The sequence below is a fragment of the Theropithecus gelada genome, chromosome 11 (genome assembly GCF_003255815.1).
Source record: "Theropithecus gelada isolate Dixy chromosome 11, Tgel_1.0, whole genome shotgun sequence".
Lineage (NCBI taxonomy): Eukaryota > Metazoa > Chordata > Mammalia > Primates > Cercopithecidae > Theropithecus > Theropithecus gelada.
Window position 1 is genome coordinate 65430254 of NC_037679.1, and position 19739 is coordinate 65449992.

General features: G+C 42.4%; 2 protein-coding genes across 4 annotated transcripts in view; both read left to right on the forward strand.

Moving 5' to 3' along the window:
- Positions 1-7581, forward strand: part of TCP11L2 (t-complex 11 like 2) — a 42084-nt gene extending 34503 nt beyond the window's left edge. Inside the window, exons 9-10 of one of the 2 annotated variants that reach the window (XM_025401314.1) lie at positions 1432-1604; positions 6852-7581. In XM_025401314.1, the coding sequence (XP_025257099.1) occupies positions 1432-1604; positions 6852-7096 (418 nt within the window). In that variant the 3' untranslated portion in view covers positions 7097-7581. The remainder of the gene's footprint in view (positions 1-1431; positions 1605-6851) is intronic. The other variant, XM_025401315.1, reaches the window with a different exon arrangement.
- A 9737-nt stretch (positions 7582-17318) lies between these two features.
- Positions 17319-19739, forward strand: part of POLR3B (RNA polymerase III subunit B) — a 136586-nt gene continuing 134165 nt past the window's right edge. Inside the window, exon 1 of one of the 2 annotated variants that reach the window (XM_025401163.1) lies at positions 17319-18292. In XM_025401163.1, the coding sequence (XP_025256948.1) occupies positions 18221-18292 (72 nt within the window). In that variant the 5' untranslated portion in view covers positions 17319-18220. Of the gene's footprint in view, positions 18293-18420; positions 18561-19739 lie in introns of those variants that run through there. The other variant, XM_025401164.1, reaches the window with a different exon arrangement.

Below are 19739 nucleotides of genomic sequence, written 5' to 3' on the forward strand. Positions count from 1 at the left end.
TATATTTTCTCCCATTCTGTAGGCTGTTTACTCTCTTGATAGTTTCTTTTGCTGTGCATAAGCTCTTTAGTTTAATTAGGTCCTACTTGTTTATTTTTGTTTTGGTTGCATTTGCTTTTGAATAATTCATCATGAAATGTTTGCCAAGGCCTATGTCCATAATGGTATTTCCTGGGTCTTCCTTTAGGGTTTTTAAAGGTCTTATAGTTAAGTCTTTAATCCATCTTGAGTTGATTTTTGTATCTGGTGAAAGGAAGGGGTCCAGTATCAATTTTCTGCATATGGCTAGCCAGTTTCCCTTTAGCCTAAGAACTCACTGATTAAAAGCAAGAAAAAACTAGGGCAGTACATTGTAGTGGATAAAAAGTCAGAAGGTAATAATTTTATTACAATCAGTCTATCCTTGGGTTACAGAATTCCAACATCAGGTCCAATGTGGGCTTATAACAAATTCCAGTAAGGCAGAACACCAAGAACTCATTTCTTATTGCTGTTAATGATGATCAACACGATAACCTATTTTTCTCTTTTCCTTCTTCCATGTGCCTGATAATCTGCTAAGAGCTAAATATTAGACACATAGAAGTTCAGTGGTAGAGCCAGGATTTGAACCCAGCTCCACATGATACCATAGCTTATGTTCCAACTCACTCCATTATACTGCTTCCTATCATTGAGCCCTTCTCTCATCCTTTAATTGCCATTTTGCAGAGTTATCTTAAGGACCCTTTCTGGATAGTGAGATAGAATTTTCAGTCATCTTTCCCTAATAGTATGGACCCAACAAATGCCTTTTCTAATTACCTGTTTTTCCTTACCTACTAAATAACTCACTCTTTAATTACCTTTACAACTTTCTGGACTCTATATATTGGAGACTATTTATCAGTTACTTGAATAATGGGAAGGAGCTTATTATCTTTGGTCATGATCAGCCAAGAGTTTTAGGTATTTGACCACTGAATATCTTTATTTGTTGTTTTTGATTGGTGTTACAGATTTACTGCTTAGGCATAGACAAATGAATTCAGTCTACTTCATTTATCAAGTGCATTTTTTAAAATGTGTGAATGAATCCCCTCAAACCAACAAGTTTATTTTAAGAAGCAAATTGGTGTTTTCTGTCCCTTTCTGATAGTCGTGTAATATAAATGGAGTTGCAGGTGCATTTTTGGGGACCATATTTTTCTGCTTATGCTTTTCTACTTAAACACTGCTACACAATTTAATGATTTTAAGCATTTAAAAATCTGCTACATAAGAAGGTTGGTGGTTGGGAGGAGTTACTATTTTATAAGTTCATTCTAATAGAGGTTATTATTGTCTGTATAAGAGAAGACTGATAGACATCTAAAACAAGTCTGTATATTCAAAATAATAACTTGATGAACAAAAACTTTCCCTGGTGGAATTTCATTTTATGTTTCACAGGACCTTTAACTTGAAGGAAGTCCTGAATTCTATTGGTGTTCAGACTTGTGCTGAGGTTAACAAGACCCTGATGGAGAGAGGTTTACCCACTTTCAGTGCTGAGATTCAAGCTAATCTTATAGGTCAATTTTCAAGCATTGAAGAGGAGGACAATCCTATCTGGTCCTTGATTGGTGAGTCCTTTTATTGATTTCTGCTTCAATTCCAATTTGCTTTAACTTGCTGATTTTGACTAATGATTAAGTCAGTCAAATTTTTGTCTTAAACACATTACCCGCTTTTGGAGGGTAAGTATTGAAAATGTCAAGAAATAATGTTTTCAAGGGCCTGGGACTCATTGCTGCTTCTGTGTGTCGTGGAGTGGGGGGATGTTTCAGGGCCTATTATCTATTCAGCCAATAGATTTTATGACGAGAATAACAGAGTGCTGGAGTAATGTTAAAATCCTAGATCAATGCAGTAATTCAAACCAGCTGGCAGTATGTTCACAGATAGTAGATATCAGTTCTGCTGTGAGCAGCTCTGAAGGAACTTGGTCAGGCTTAAAGAGACAAAGACTGAAAACGCGTGGATCCAGGAGACATAGTGTGCAGGCTTTTTGTAATGGTAGGCCAGGAAATTGTCTCAAAGTCAAGCTGTGTTGGTGAGTTGGGAAAATGGATAATGTATCAGTTAGGACTTTTCAGTTACCTGTGACAAGAATCTAAACTTCTAAACTAGCTTAAACAAAATGAGCATTTATTTTCTCATCTAACTGAAAAGACCAGGGGTAGGGCTGGCTTCTGGTACAGCCTAATGAGAGTTCCAGCTGTCACTGGCACTAGTTTTCCTGCCTCCAGCTCTCAACACTACCTTCTCCTGGGCCGGCTGCCTTCACAGGCAGACTTTTCTCATAACAGCAAGATGGTTTTAGCTCCAGCCTACAACCTTCCATATTTAAGTGAAAAACAAAGAATCTGCCTCCCTGTTAGCTCAGTGACCCCATCTTTGAGTCTCAGTGGCTCCAGTTAGCCTGACTATAGTTCATGTCCCGTTCTTGAATTGGTCATGGTGGCCTGAGGGGAAGAAAGTTAAGCCTGAGACACGTATTCACCTCCTGGAGCCAAGGAGGAGTCAGTTTTCTCTGTAACACCTGATGAGAGTAGGGAGGAGATGGTTACCCCGAAACAAAATCAGAATATTGTGGCCATAAAGAAGGGGAGAAGCTGCTGTGTGGTACAAAGCAGTTGTCTACTGCAGAGGTTCGAGGATGAAAACCAAAAGTAGAAGAGTGTAGAATTCAAATGTACTAACCTGCTAGGATTAATCTGCAGATTTTCAAAGTACAACATTGACTGCCCTAAGATACTATTAATTTGAGACTTTCAAATAGTGTTGTTCATCCTTATCCCTGGGGACACAGAATGCTGGGGATCCAGGCCACACAGGCTACTTCAGTGGTTCAGAGCTTCAACTTTGCCCCCAGAAAGGAACAGCGTCGGTGTATACAACATTGTAGGCTGCTGGGGAGGCTGCTCCTGAGAGGGGACAGTTAATAACAATAACAAACAGAGTATGACCATGATCACCTGTGACCAAGCCCTTATCTATATACCTTCACGTGCTGACATGTGTCTGTCCTCAGAACATGCCGTCCCAGCTGAACAGGTAAAACCTGAGAGATGGTGTTCTAGGAGGAAGAGGGATAGAGTGGGGATTGAGACACTGTCCAGCAGTCTCTGCAGCCAACTGCCAAATCCCCAGTAGTGTGCAGTCCTCATGAGGATGGTGTGCAGGTTTGTTCACTGCTATATTCTTGTGCAATGCTGCACCCACACATATATTTAATAAATAGTTGTGAAATGGGTGAATGCATAGGAGACTTGGAGAGGTTAAGGAACTTTCACTCAAAGTCCCATAACGAGCTGGGGGTGGAGTAGGGATCCTTCCCCAGCCTGTCTGACTCCAGAGCTCATGTTCCTCACTGCTCTGACTGGCACTTCAGTCAGAGCTGGAGCCCTGCTGCTTGCTGGCAGAGTGGCCAGAGTGTCCGAGTGTACTCTGTGCCTTTTCTTTGGGTAAGGGAAATGCTTGCAGTATCAGAAGGAATCTGAGGGCCTCTTAAAATCTGGTAAAGCAACTTTTGTCCACCCAGCTTTCCCCAGTCCAACTTGCCTGTCCTTTTGCAAATTGAAAGCATTTTAAATCTCAAAGTACTGTTGCCCTAGCAACTTAAGTGACTCACTTGAGCGTCTCTCCTTCGACCCTGGAAGCCAAGGACACGCCTTTGGCAGGGACTCCGTGTGGCTGCTCCTAACTGGACAAACACTCCTGTCACTTCAGCCTTTGCCGAAAAATGGACTCATCTGCAAACGAGGCAGGAGAGACAGAACCACCTGCTGACTTAAGAACGATTTTGAAAGGGTTTCGTTCTTTAAACCTTCTTAAGGGAAAGTGTTTGGATCATATCTGTGATGATATAGACCTGGGCCTCTGAGGGTCAGGCAACTAGTCTAAAGGGAAAGTAGTACACAGTTAACTCTAAATGTATGCCTGCAGAAGAGTGAGAATAAATTAAACAGAGAGATTCCTGGAACATGAGAAGGGCTTCGTCAGTGTTGGCCATGGTTTTCCTCTGCTCAGGGTACCCACAGTGTGCTTTCTTTTGTTCTCATTGATGCGCTATTTATTTACTGAAGGGATTACAATCCCCAATTCCCATTACAATTCTTAACCTTTTGAAGATATTAGAAAGGGATTTTTCTTTCAAATACATACTAAGTAAAAATTATGGATTACCTGCTGTGTAAATTATTTGCATGCCTACATCTACTTCTTTTTCTGAGATGGAGTCTTGCTCTGTCGCCCAGGCTGGAGTGCAGTGGCGTGATCTTGGCTCACTGCAACCTCTGCCTTCTGGGTTTAAGCTATTCTTCTGCCCCAGCCTCCCGAGTAGCTGGAACTACAGGTACACGCCACCACGCCCAGCTATTTTTTGTATTTTTAGTAGAGATGGGGTTTCACCATATTGGCCAGGCTGGTCTCAAACTCTTGACCTCATGATCTGCCCACTATGGCCTCCCAAAGTGCTGGGATTATAGGCATGAGCCACTGCACCCTGCCTGCCATCTACATTTTTAACAAGTAATTTCAGTTGTACAGGTGATACAGAATAATTTCTCCTTGTAGAAAAATTACAGACAAAGGCCAGGCACAGTGGCTCATGCCTGTGATCCCAGCACTTTGGGAGGCCGAAGCAGGAGGATGACTTGAGGCCAGGAGTTTGAGACTATCCTGGGCAACAGATGGAGACCCTGTCTGTATAAAAAAAAGAACAAAGTTACAGATAAGGCTTAAGTCACCTTTGTTTGCCTTCTTCCGTCCCCATTTACCCCTGGCTGCCATGGTTTTCAGTTTGTTATTTATCTTTATAGACCCTTTTCAGTCCATTCTCACTTAAGTTCAGTCAGCATTTACAATGTGTCTGTCACATGCCAGACCAAGAATATAAAGATAAAAAAGATATAACCCTCACACTCAAAGAGTCCACTGTCCAAGAAGGGAGAGAGACACCTTCTCAACTGGCAATCATATGATAGTCTGGTAACAGATGCTAAGGAAAGTCACAGAAAGGAGGTAACTTTTGGCACAACATTGAAGGATGCCTTTGATTCTGGGCAGAGATGAGATGAGATGGGATGGCATGGCATGGCATTCTAGTAAAAGGAAAGAATTCTAAGACATGGACATTGGAAACTTAAGTTCTAAGTCACACCTAGCTGGAATGTATGATCTTTGTGAGCATTCTTGGGTGATAGGAATTTCAGTAGTATCATAGTTGTCCATATTCAATGTGGCATATTTTCCTTAGTAAACCTTCTTATTGGTGAGGTTTCTGCTCCCAAAGCCAGAGAAAGCCCTTGGAGCAGCCTGAGCTATAGCAGGTCTTTTCTGTCCAGTGTTACTAATAGTTGTCCCATGCTATTGCAGCCTGATTTCCATATGCATTTCTGTGCTTTTGTGTAGTCGTGTCAAACTCAGATACTTCGAGGCAGTGATGCAGGAAGGGCGGGGAAGGTGGCACAATGGTGTGCTAGTTGGGGTGGCCCTTCCTTAGTGTCTCCTGATTCTTGGCCATGTGTGAAGTGCCCTGTAACTTATTTAGTATTAATTAATTATGTTTGAGATAGAATCTCCCTCTGTTGCCCAGGCTGGAGTGCAGTGGCATGATCACAGTTCACTGCAGCCTCATGAGCTCAGGCAGTCCTCTCAACTCAGCCTCCTAAGTAGCTGGGACTATAGGCATGCACCACCATGCCTGGCTAATTTTTAATTTTTTTTTGTAGAGACGAAGTTTCACTTTATTGCCCAGGCTGGTCTCAAACTCCTGGGCTCAATAGATCCTCCCACTTTGGCCTCCCAAAGTGCTGGGATTATAGGTGTGAGCCACTACGCCTGGCACCATGTAATTTATTGTTCAACCAGGGTACTTTTGAGAGTCTCTTTTTAAAATTATGCCAAACAGGTATAAATTTTGACTGTCCTGAGGAAACCTACATGTGTGCTCCCCCTTGCCGTGTGGTAATTTGGGCCCCCAAGTTTGCCAGATCTCTAGATTTTTCAAGAGAAAGCAGAAATGTGGATTTCTGTGTGAAATCTTCTGATTTTAAATGGCTTCTGTTTTTAAAAAAGACACTGCATGAGCCAGACTGGCAATGCCAGTTTACAAACTCAGCTTTAGTGTATGTAATTACAATCATGAACATTTAGGATTAACTTTTGTAAAAGATTCCCCCCAAATAGGGCTCTGCATTTTTTATCAGTCAGCTATTGCTGCAAAACAAAATACCACAAAACTCCTAAGCTTAAAAAAAATAAGCATTTATTATTACTCACCAGTCTGTGAGGCAACCGGGTGACTCTTTTGGTCTTGCTGAATTCACTAATGTATTTGTGGATCAGCTGTGGCTCAGGATGGAAGCTTTGCTGATCCTGGCTGGACTTTCTCAGGTGATTGAATGCTGGTCGGCTATGCACTGGTCTAGGATAGCCTCAGATGGAACAGCTGGGTTTCCCTCTCCTTGATCTCTCATCCTCCAGCAAGCCCAGGCTTATTCTCATGGCCGTAGTAGGTAGAGAGTGGACATGAACAAGAGTGTCCTCTTGAGGCCAAGGCATGAAACTGGTACTCTGGCATTTCCACCGCATTCTGTATTGGCCAAAGTCAGTCACAGAGCCAACCAGATAAAAAGGATGGGGAAAACACTCCAGCCTTTGATAGGAGGAGCTGCAAAGCTACCTTAGAAAGGGGATGGGTACAGGGAGGGGTAAAGAATTGGGAACATTATTGCAGTCAACCTATTACACTTACTTGTTCTTGTTTTTAAAAAGTACGTACTTTAATAATGGACAGATAAAGGTATCTTTCTTTTTTCCTTCAGATAAACGAATTAAGCTTTACATGAAAAGCCTACTTTGTCTTCCAAGCCCTCAAAAATGCATGCCTCCTATGCCAGGAGGCCTAGCTGTCATTCAGCAGGAGCTAGAAGCCCTAGGCTGTCAATATGCAAACATTGTGAATCTCAACAAACAAGTGTATGGACCATTTTATGCAAATATACTTCGAAAGCTGCTCTTCAATGAGGAAGCCATGGGGAAGGTAGATGCTTCACCTCCTACTAACTAAAGAAGAACTGACATTGGATGAGAGATTGGAAATCCAGCACTTTGGTATCCAGTCCACTTCCATTGATGGCATTAGAGATCCAGCACATTCTCAGTACTGTGGTGCAGTATTAGCCCAAATCTGTGTAATGGGTAATATTAGCATTACAGAAGACACACACATCACATAGACCCTCAGAAGACACAAACATCACATAGACCCTATTTGTGCATCATTTTCAAGTTTAAAACAGACATTTGTAATGAACAGAAAACAATTTGTAATGAACTATATTACCTATATAATACTTGTAAATGTTTTCTTAACCATTTACATTTGGCTTATGACATTCAACCCATAAGGAGCTGTTTTTCTCACTTGTCATTATCAAACCTAATGATTTTTAATTTTGATACAACTCCTTAAAGGTTTGAAGGTTGTGAGAATAACTGAGGGAATTGATGTTCTGAATAAATGATGTGAAGTAAACATAATTGTATTTGAAATGTACAATTACATTTTATTAATGTGTTAACAGAAACTTACAAAGTAAGTCCTCAAATTACACAAATGTACCAAATCACACTTTATAATACCAATGGTCAGTATTTATTTAGAATTTGAATGTATTAAGTACATTTTTATGCTACATACAAACTTTAGATAAAACCTCCCTTGTTTGTTTAGTGAAAATAGAAGCAACTCCCTTCTCAAAGTATTCTAGAAGTTTGTTTCTTCTTACAATTTATCCTGCTCTCCAAGAAAAACAATTTTTGCACAAATCTCTTAGTGAATGTCCTTGCATTTCTCAGGCCATTGATAAGGTTTATATAAGAATTTAATATTTTTATGTGAGGCAGGGCTCATTTGGTTTACTTGTAAGAAGAAGAAAGGCAGTCAATGATACCCGTTCTCCATGAAGTTCATATCTGAAAAAGAAACAGTTAAACTTTGGATTTCTTACGCATATAACTTAACTAGCAGATGTCTTTTGTGCTGATGAAAGCTTTACTGTGTTATGACCAAGATGTTCTTCTAAGGATCATTATCATTTGCTTTTTTTTTTTTTTTGAGACAGAGTCTCACTTTGTCACCCAGGCTGGAGTGCAGTGGTATGATCTCAGCTCACTGCAACCTCTGCCGCCTGGGTTCAAGCAATTCTTCTGCCTCAGCCTACCGAGTAGCTGGGACTACAGGCGCCTGCCACCACACCTGGCTAATTTTTGTATTTTTAGTAGAGACAGGGTTTCATCATGTTGGCCAAGCTTGTCTTGAACTCCTGACCTCGTGATCCACCCGCCTCGGCCTCCCAAAGTGCTGGGATTACAGGCATGAGCCACCGAGCCCAGCCTCATTTGCATTCTTGTTTTGTGGGTTTTGTTTGTTTGCTTGTTTGTTTGAGATGGAGTCTCACTCTATTGCCCAGGCTGGAGTGCAATGGTGCAATCTCGGCTCACTGCAACCTCTGCCTCCTGGGTTCAAGTGATTCTCCTGCCTCAGCCTTCCAAGTAGCTGGGATTACAAGCATGCACCACCACACCCAGCTAATTTTTGTATTTTTACTAGAGACGGGGTTTCACCATGTTGGTGAGGCTGTTCTCGATCTCCTGACCTCGTGATCTGCCTGCCTCGGCATCCCAAAGTGCTGGGATTACAGGCATGAGCCACCGCGCCTGGCCTCATTTGCCATTCTTGAGCATTAAATCAAACCTTGCAAAGTTGGGCACTAGTGATCACTGAGACTTAAGAGAAATCTGCTTATCCTGGAATTACTCTTCTTGGAGTGCTGAGGGAAGCACTTACAGTTGGGAGGTACTTGGTCTGAAAGGAGCTTCATTTGCATAAAATACATTTTTGATTGTTTTGTTTGCTAAGGACTCAATTGAGCCCTAGTAATTTGGTGAGGTAGAGTGGGTAGAAAATGAAAAGGAGTATTCCTTTCTTCCCCAACCTTCTTTTCCTCACTACAACCTTCACCATTACGGTGTTACTTCGTTATTTTATGAAGTTTTAGGAAGTGATTGTGTGAATAAATTGTCTCCATTGTTTGTATTTGGGGAAATCTGCCAAAATTTGAGGAAATTATGAATGTCAGGTTTTTTTTTTTTCTCACAATGCCCAATACATTAGCCGTTGTCTCCACGGAAGCTGCTGCATGCAAGTGGAGTTTTACTGAAGAGTACACCATTGGTCTTAGCTTTTTTTTCCCCTTCCTGCGGTCCTCTTCTGCCCACGTTTTCCTATGCACAGAAACTATAAGGTGCTGAAGACATTTGGTTTTCTCTTAAGCTGAAAGAGTTCTCAGCTGTTCTGTCTTTGGGGCATGGGCATCAGGGAGAATCTGACAGTAGAAAGGTAATATGTAGTGTGATTTTTTTTGTTGTTGCTTTCTGGGGTGAACTGTATACTTAACAGGTGGTGTACTTCTTTATTACCGGATTTGAATCCAGCTGATCCTCTTTTATATACTCGATTATACTACAGTGGCCAGCAGGAAAACAATGTACAAACATTTTTTTAAATGCATTTAAAATGAAGGGCATTCTGCTTTTTTTTTTTTTTTTTTTTTTTTTTTTTTTTTTTTTTTTTTTTTTTTAAGTGGCAAAGTAAATCTCAGTGTTTCAAGTCTGGATTTAGGCAACTACATTTACTAGGATTTTAAAAATTGTATCCCTTAGCATGTTGTTTATTTGGTTTTTACTTAAATGTTTACTTCTACTTTTAATGTTTTCCTAACATGGTCTCATTTTGTAATGTAAATTTGTATTAAATGTCATACACACATTTTCATTCTTCTGCTAAAACATGTATTGTGTGCACTTACTAAATTTTAAAACATTAAAAATTATTTCGAGATAGCCAGTGTCTCTGTTTTCTAAGCCACTTCTGGGTAGCCTGGGGCTGGAATACTGGATAGTTTTTATTGGATAGTCTTTAGAATGATTCTTGTGCTGACCATCAGAGCCTTACAGACATCAAGTCATGTTTATTCACAATTCATTCATTGAGTCAACAAACACCTATTGAGCATGTGCTGTGTGCCTGCCAAGAAGTATCCCAGTGGTTGTGATACATAGATGATAAAACACACTGTCTTCAAGAACTTTGTAATCTAGTGAGAAGGACAAACTTGTGAACAGTTAAAGTCTAATGAGGGTTAAAAAATAAAGCTGGGCGCAATGGCTCATGCCTGAATCCCAGCACTTTGGGAAGCCAAGGCAGATGCATCACTTGAGGCCAGGAGTTCGAGACAAGCCTGGCCAACTTGGCAAAACACCGTCTCTATTAAAAATACAAAAATCAGCCGGGTGTGGTGGCACATGCCTGTAATCCCAGCTACTTGGGAAGCTGAAGCAGGAGAATCACTTGACCCTGGGAGGCAGAAGTTGCAGTGAGCCGAGATTGCGCCACTGCACTCCAGCCTGGGTAACAGAGCAAGACCCTGTCTCAAAAAAGAAAAAAAAAAGCATAGTGCTAGGGAGAAAATGGTCAAACTCTATTTCATAAAGAAGATAATTCTTTAGCTAAAACACGAGAGATACATAGGAACTTGCCAAGAGGCCACAAAAGGAAAAAACACAACAGACCAAGTGCACAGTAAGTACAACAGTATGGAGAAATGGTGAGCCAGGGATCAGAGTAAGATGGAAGAATGAAAGTGATGAATGAGAGGTGATCAGGCACGGTGGCTCACACCTGAAATCCCAGCACTTCAGGAAGCTGAGGCAGGTGGATTACTTGAGGTCAGGAGTTCGAGACCAGCCTGGCCAACATGGTAAAACCCCATCTCTCTACTAAAAATACAAAAATTAGCTGGACGTGGAGGCAGACACCTGTAATCCTAGCTACTCGGGAGACTGAGGCAGGAGAATCACTTGAACCCAGGAAGCAGAGGTTGCAGTGAGCCGAGATCATGTCACTGCACTGCAGCCTGCAGACAGAGGGAGACTTCGTCTTTAAAAAAAAAAAAAAGTGATAAGAGGTGAAACAAGAAAGACGAAAAGGTTATCGGATGCCATGCTAAAATTTGGGTGGGGGGCAGGGGTTGTCCTGAAAAGGAAAAAGAATCATTGCATCTCTTGAAACAGGAGAAGGTCACAAACAAATCTATGCTTTGGAAAGATTGCCCTGACAACACTTGTTGATGCTAAAATATTCCTATGTCTAGTGTATGTATGCTTACATGTACTCACACGTGAAGACATGATAGCAGCAACTGAAATGGACTCTGGTTAACTGAAGCAGAAAAGGAGTTTATTGGATGGGCGTGAAGTACCTCACAGAATCTAGGTAATCAGAGAGGAACCAGGTTTGGAAAATGGACAGGAACCAAGGTGATGCAAGCTGCAGGAGTACAGCCACACTAGAATCAGTGCTGCGGCTTCAGATACTGATTTCTCAACTGTCTTTCTTTCTTTGCCTCATTTGCTTAATATCTAAAGTCCCACATATGAAAATTCAGTTGAGTGAGTCTTAAGTCAAGTGCCCAGGCTCTAATTTGCAGGGGATGGAGTGAGGGAGGGGAATTATGATCCTTACACTCCTGTGGTCCCACCAAAGTCATCCAATTAGGGATTTCTCCCAAATTGAGAGGGCATGCTGAGAAGCAGAAAGAGAAAAATAAATCCACTCTAATGATCATTCATGAAATCTTTAAAATTTGCATGTGAGAAACGTGTCGGGAGACCACCCAAACCAGCAGTGCTTCTGAGAATTATACAAAAGATGATTTAAGGAAAGGCGTAGTTACAAGAAGTCAACCTTTCTTAATAAGTGTAGGCGAACTGCTGAACAAACAGCCCCCAAGTCTCAGTGGTCTCATAAGCTAAATTCTCAAAGCGCAGTTCAAAGCAGGGGGTAGGGTGGAGTTGGGGGATGGGTCTTCCATTCAGCCATTCAGAGACCCAACTTCCATCCATGTCATGACTCCACTGTCCTCTAAGTCTTCATTCGCTCAGCTGATAGGGAAGGAAAAAGACTGCCCACTTCCACTCATGTTCCATTGTCCAGAATTCAATAATGTGACCTCACCTTACTGCAAGGGAGGCTGGAAAAAGTGCCCACGAGAAAGGCGATCATGGATATTGTTGGTAAGCATTAGCTGTCTCCACTTCAGGTCCCTGCCAGTGAACGTTCTCTTTATGAAAATAGGTTTAAAATCATGTGCCTGATCTTTCAGTGGTAACTCCCGAGAAAGGGGAGGATTTGAAAGTCAGACCCAGGAGAACCACTAATGAGTTCTGTGATTGATTGGCTAAGTGTGCTATAGGAATGGGGAGTGCCTCCTTTGTGCAACATATTTTTACTCTTCAGTCTCATCTTTCTCAAGACTGAAGTTCAGCCTGTTCTACCTCTGGGGATGTTCAATTCCAAAAATTTTCCACTAATTGTTCTGTAAAAGCATGGGACTAAGAGTCGTAAGAACTTAGTTTGAATTCACTCCTACTACTTCACAGCTATATGAACGCGAGCCAGTCTTTTAATCTCGCCAAACCTCAATTTTCCGCCCTACTTCCCTACCCTACTATCTGCCTACCTCACAGTTATTGTGAAAATAAAATGAGACATATTTGAAATTGTCTGCAAACTCTAATGCACAATGTAGCCAGAATACATTATAATAACTATAATTTATGAGTCCTAAATCTCTTTCAAGCTTCAAGGGGTTTTAGTATTTGGAGATGTGATGATCAAATACTTAAGTACATAAGAACAAAAATTTTCGTATCTCATCAGAACCATGGTTCATTAAGCCCAATATTGTCATTGGCGGAGAAACCCAAGGGTACGCAGAAGGCTGCGGTTATTGTCCTTGATGTCAACTTCAAAGGCTAGCGACAAAACCCAACATGTTCTAATTCCATTTAGTAATCAATTATAACATTATCCTCTACGATTTACTTTAATCTTTCGAAAGGTATATTTGTACTATCAACTTGTGTCCTCTTGTTCTGTTTTCAGAGTGAGCCTTTACCTTTTCATTTCTAAACTTACTATGTTAGCTTCTTTCAGATTTCAAGGGAAAGGAACAGAGGGATTTATTGTAAACTTTTATGAAGAAAAAAGGAAATCCAGGAATTTGTCTCAGCAGCTGTATTTGTAGATGTGGTGAACCTGAATATAGTCTTTATTCTCTTTCAGAATATAATAAAAAAATATTAATAGCCACTGAGCACTTACCCTATGGCAGGGACTACCCGAAGCACTTTATGTAGATATCATATAACTGCACAGCACATTGGGAGGCAGGCTCCCTCATTTCCATATGTGGAAAATGAGAATCAGAGAGGCTAAGGAACTTGAACAATGTCACAGAGCTGGTAAGTGTATTTGAACCCAAGGAGTCTAACTCTGGAATGTGTGCCATCCTTCAAAAGTGTTTCTCAGGGCCACGGACCCGCTGGCTCACGCCTGTAATCCCAGCACTTTGGGAGGCTGAGGCAGGTGGATCACCTGAAGTCAGGAATTTGAGACCAGCCTGGCCAACATGGTAAAATCCCATCTTTACTAAAAATACAAAAATTAGCCAGGCGTGGTGGTACCGGTCTGTAATCCCGGTTACTTGGGAGGCTGAGGCACGAGAATCACTTGAACCTGGGAGGTGGAGGTTGCAGTGAGCCGAGATTGCGCCACTGTACTCCAGCCTGGGCGACAGAGTGAGATGCTGTCTCAAAGAAAAAAAAAGAAAGAAAGAAAAAGAAAAAAAGAAAAGTATTTCTCAGACCAGGCACAATGACTCACTCCTGTAATCCCAGCACTTTGGGAAGCTGAGGCAGGCAGACTGTTTGAGCCCAAGAGTTCAAGGCTGCAGTGAGCTAGGTGACAGAGCAAGACCCTATCTGAAAAAAACAAAAAAGGTATCTCTGTGGTGCTGATACCAAAGGCTGACTTGGCATTTACTTCTCAGCTTCTGTTGCTGCCCTTCCCTTTGGGGTGTCTTCATTAAAAGTGTCCTGAGAGGGAATACGATTGAGTTTACTCGCCATGCATCAGTTTAGATATCCCTCAAACCCCACATTGGATAGGGTTCTCATGATAAGCCACTTCATCCCTTAAATCCAGCCCACATAGCTGTCTTGGGCAGATACCTGGCCCTATTGGTTCTGACAGGATAATAAGATCACATCACACAAAGAAAGATCTAGGGGCATGGCAGGCAGCTCAAAGTTTTCGGACTATCCAGTCTTGCTTAAAATGCAGAATGTTCTCTGACTTCAAGGGTTCTCCCTCTGCTCTTGCCTTTTGAGACTGAAGAGTCCTTATTCTTTCTCTGACATTGTTTCTGGTCTTCTCTAGTTCTATTATGAATTAATTGAGACATAGAAATCAACCATATATATCTTTTTTCCAGTCTGAATGCATCAAGGTGTCAAGAAGGGAGGATAATCTTTTTCTTTTGTCTCTGGCATCTTCATGTTGAAGCCTCTCAGAACACGGTCTAATTTCTTTTACAGGGCATAACAGTCCGTGATGGTACAGCTCCAGTGGATCTTTCTAGTGTCATCTACAGACACGTCCCTTGAAAAGCCCTATGTGAGAACCACACTCAATTGTCAGGATGTGGTATAATGTACTCTAATGCCCTCATGCCATTGCTTCATGCTGTTTCTCTACTTGAAATGTTTTCCGCTACCCCATGCTTTTGGTATGGCATTATGATAGAGTGGTTAAAAGCATGGGTTCTGGGGTCAAATAATTATGGATTTAAATTCCAGCTCTGCTTGGGCAAGTTTCTTAACCCCTGTGAGCCTTAGTCTCTTTACCTGTCAAGTGGCAATAATCATATTCATCCCCTGGGGTTGAACACTCACTTAGAGAATGCACATCAAGTGGTCATTGCAATGTCTGACAAAGAGTAAACACTCTGTAAACAGAAGTTCTCCCTAGTATTTCAGGGCCCAGATTGTACACCTCTGCCTTTCCTTTTTTCTTGCTCTCCCTTAAACAAGATCCCCTATTCCTCCATGACAATGGTCAATTTTTCATCTGGCTACCATAAGCCATTATACATTAAGTGATAAGATAGTATTCCAAGATGTTAACCATTTTTCCCTCTGTGATCTGATCTCTCTCTTCTTCTTTTTTTTTTTTTTTTTTTTGAGACAGAGTTTAGTTCTTGTTGCCCAGGGGCTGGAGTGCAATGGCGCGATCTCAGCTCACTGCAACCTCTGCCTCCCAGGTTCAAGCAATTCTCCTGCCTCAGCCTCCCGAGTAGCTGGGATTACAGGTGCGTGCCAGCACCTCAGGCTAATTTTTGTAGTTTTAGTAGAGACAGGGTTTCACCATGTTGGCCAGGCTGGTTTCAAACTCCTGACCTCGTGATCCACTGCTTCGGGCTCCCAAAGTGCTGGGATTACAGGCGTGAGCCACTGAGCCCGGCCTTGTGATCTCTTTTCCCTAATTTCCCACCCCTCTACTCAAACCACTGGTCTTTTTGTACTAATACCTCAGGAAAATGACATGGCAGCAGAAAACAAAGAAATCATGAGACTATTCCTGGCTTCTTGGTTTCAAAACTCCAGTTCCTCAGGGTATCAGGAAGAAGTTATAGATTTGACCTGGGGGAAGGACTGTAAGGGACTGTGGCAGCTATGGTCTAAGGGCCAACACCATTCAGCATTAGCCAATTGTTGCCACATAGGACTTTGGGACCATGGCTACAGGAGCCTCCTGCTTTTGAAGAGAAACTAGAAGCAATCCGGATTCTTAAAAAGTGAGTATAATATCAAACATCACCCGTTGCAATTTTTTCTTTCAACTCACTTATTCTACACAAATATATTCAGGAACAACTGATGGGTTAGAAGTTGGAAATACAAAGACAAACAAGATAGTTCCTGTACCAAGAGCTCAGTCTGGATAATTAGACACATAAAAAGAGGATATGGCATTGAGTGATAAGTCTTAGGTTAGTGATTTCCAATGCATAATCACTAGAAGGCAGCAGCAGGGAACTTACTAAAAATGCAAATTTGCAGTCCGGGTGTGGTGGCTCATGCCTGTAATCCTAGCACTTTGGGAGGCCGAGGCAGGTGGATCACCTGAGGTTAGGAGTTCAAGACTAGCCTGGCCAACATGGTGAAACCCCGTCTCTACTAAAAATAAAAGTTTAGCTGGGTGTGGTGGCACATGCCTGTAGTCCCAGCTACTAAGGCAGGAGAATCGCTTGAATCTCAGAGGCTGAGGTTGCAGTGAGCCAAGACCACGCTAGCTCATGCCTGTAATCCCAGCACTTTGGGACGCCGAGGCAGGCGGATCACCTGAGGTCAGGAGTTTGAGACCAGCCTGGCCAATACAGCAAAACACCGTCTCTAAAAAAAAAAAAAAAAAAAAATTACCTAGGTATGGTGGCACGTGCCTGTAATCCCTGCTACTCGGGAGGCTGAGGCAGGAGAATCGCTTGAATCTGGGAGGGTGCAGTAAGCCAAGGTCATGCCACTGCACTCCAGCCTGGACGACAGAGTAAGACTCAATCTCAAAAAAAAAAAAAGCAAACTTTTAGCCCCAATTTACCAATCAGAAAGCTGAGAATGGTTTAACAAGCTCTCCAGGTGATTCTGATACACCCTAAAGTTGGAGAACCACCTTGATAATGGAAAGCAAAGAAGACTTTGGCACAGACAACCAACACACTTGAGCCAACCTTGAGATCCTCTGCCATCTATAAATCACTTTTGCAGTCCCTTCCAGGCTAGATGCTAAATCGGTTGCAATCTGGTAATGCACAAGGATGAGACACAAGTTGTATCTTGTCTCTATAATAAGTAAATTGTAAGAACTTCAAAGGCAGGGTTGATTCTACTTTTGGTCTTTTCCCCATTCTTCTCATATTTCAGATGTCAGTGCAACACTTAGAAAATACAAGTACTGAAATTTAAGTAGCTCTTTAGGAAATAAGAATAATTAACCTGGTGCAAGGGTTCTACCTTTATGAGGGAGAAATTGGAAAGCATACATGTACTTACAAATTTTCATAGCTTTTCTTGTTGTTCTAAAATATACATAAAACGTAGCATTTTAACCCGTTAAAATGATGTACAGGTCAGTAGCATTAAATACGTTCACATTGTTCTGCAACCATCACCTCTATCCATTTACAGAATTTTTGCATCTTCCCAAATCGAAACTCCGTACCCATTAATTAATTGGTGCATTTTGCCTTGTTTTTTCTAATAGGATTTTTCTTTCCATTGATTTGTATGAGCTCATTGTAAATTAGAGAGACCAGCCCTTTGTCTTCTGCCAATTTATTTTTTTATTAATTCTATTCATTGGCGATTTTAAAAATTCTGTTCAGAGAATTAAAAATTTTCCGTGGAATCATAAAATCGTGTTTAGAATTATATTATGAAATCCTTTATGACTTGACTGTTGCTGTCTTGAAAACTTTCATCATCTCAACGTTATGAATATCTGCACTTACATTTTCTTCTAAGTTTTTGTTAACATTTCAATATTTAATCCACAAAGGTTTCACTTACATGTGTTTTCCCCAAATGGGTAATCAGCTCTTCAAACATTATTGATTGGACAGGCCATCCTTCCCCTACTAACGTAAATGTCATCTTTTCACACTAAATTTCTCCATACACTGGTATTTACTCCTACATCTTCCATCAGTGCTTTTGAGAATTTTGAACACTCTTCCATCACACGCATGTATCATCATTTATTTAATCTATCTCCTATTAGTAGGCATTTGGGACGTTTCCTGCTCTTCCATACTAAACAACGCATATAATTTTGGACTACATTAAACAATTCTCTGCCTCAGTGGTTCAAGTTGGGTAAATTATGCGTTTACACTTTTCTTCGGATTACTTTTAAAATGACAACCACTATGTTTTCCTGGTCTCAATTATCAGAGAGTTGGCAAGAAACCTGACAGCTGGGGCTTAGGATTCCCCGCGCCAGACCTCTGAGCTACACCAGGGGGCGCAGTTTCCCTACTCGGCCTCGGCCACATCCGGGTTCCACCGCAGATTCGGGCAGGGAGCAGGCGGAACCTTTCTACCGCGTCTCTAGCTAACACGGCGGGGACAGTTTAGGCCTCCGCGCACCGTTCTCCGGGAGGCTTGCAGTTCGCTTGGTGCAGGGAAGGCGGGCGCGGAGGTTCTATCTGCTTCTTCCTCCTTCGTGAGCAGCATGGACGTGCTAGCGGAGGAGTTTGGGAACCTGACCCCGGAGCAGCTGGCTGCGCCGATCCCGACTGTAGAGGTGAGTGCCAGGCACTCATGGAGCGTCAGGGGCCTGGATGCGCCCTGAGGGGGCGTTGCCCGGAGTGCCGGGCCGCTAAGGGGCGGGCTGGGGGTTTGTGTGCATGCGCCGGGCATCTGCGCATGCTCAGAGCGTCGCGCGTGCCAGTCTTTTTCCAGAGCCGGCATCCGCGTGCGCGAGTGAAGGCTGAGCCCTGAGGAGCTGTCAGCCGCTGCGGGGGTCGAGAAGCCCCGCGGCTGGCTCTCGGGTTGGAGCTCTTCCAGCATAGGTGTGCGTGGGGAGGACCGGCCCTCGCACTTACTGTGGGGGACGTATTGCATGTTTGCAGTCTTACAAAGGACCCTGTGGGCCAGGGAGCTCTGGCCGCTTGCATGAGGCACCACAGCTGGCTGTGGGGGTAAAACCAGATCGTCTGAATTCCAAGCTAGTCATCTTGCCTTTTAACCTGAAGTTCAAGTTTGGGTTGCAGGGGAATTTTAAACGCCCTGAATATTTACTAAAGAATTTGCCTGTGTGTTTTCTCAGGGAGAGACTCCATAGCTTTCATCAGATTCTCAGAAGTTAAGGACAGCTGTCCCACAGCGAGCTGCCCAATGAAGTACGGCTGTCGACATGTTTTGTTATCTGATAAGGCACATATCATAACCTCTCTGAGCCTCAAAATCTACACTGACGTGGAATAGGGAAGTGGAGACGTGGCCGGAGAAGATAGCAAAGGAGAGATTTCAGGGAGAGAGAATAAGATACTTGAAACCTCCTCGGCAAGACCATTGGATGTTTTTGAGGAAGGAAAGTAAATCCAGTAGTATTAGAGTGAAGAAAAATAGAGGAGGAGAGATAAAAGACAGGGTTAAGTAAGGGTCTTGATTATGAAAAGTTTCAATAAACATCTGACAGAGCTTGGACTTTGTCTTGGAGCAGAGCTTTTGAAGGGTTTAAGCAGGAAAGCGATATGATCAGTAAATCTATCGGATTATAGGAACCTCGTTGGCTAGGCGTGGTGACTCACTCCAGTAATACCAGCAGTTTGGGAGGCCAAGGCGAGCGGATCACTTGGGCTCAAGAGTTTGAGACCAGCGTGAGCGTGGGCGACATGGCAAAACGCTATCTCTGCAAAAAAATACAAAAATTAGCCGTGTGTGGTGCTGTGCACTTGTTGTCCCGGCAACTCAGGAGGCCGAGGTGGGAGGATCACTTGAGCCTGGAAGGTCGAGGCAGCAGTGAGCTGTGATTGTGCTACTGCACTCCAGCCTGGGTGACTGAATGAGACCTTGTCTCGAGGAAAAGAAAACAAAACCTCTTTATAATAATTTGACAAGTTAAGGAAATTGGATTAGCAGTTCGTCAGATTCAGTCTATGAGTGCATGCAATAGGCTGCTAATCTTCATCAGGCAAAACTGTGTGTGTGTGTTTTTTTTTTTTTTTGAGGTGGAGTCTCGCTCTGTC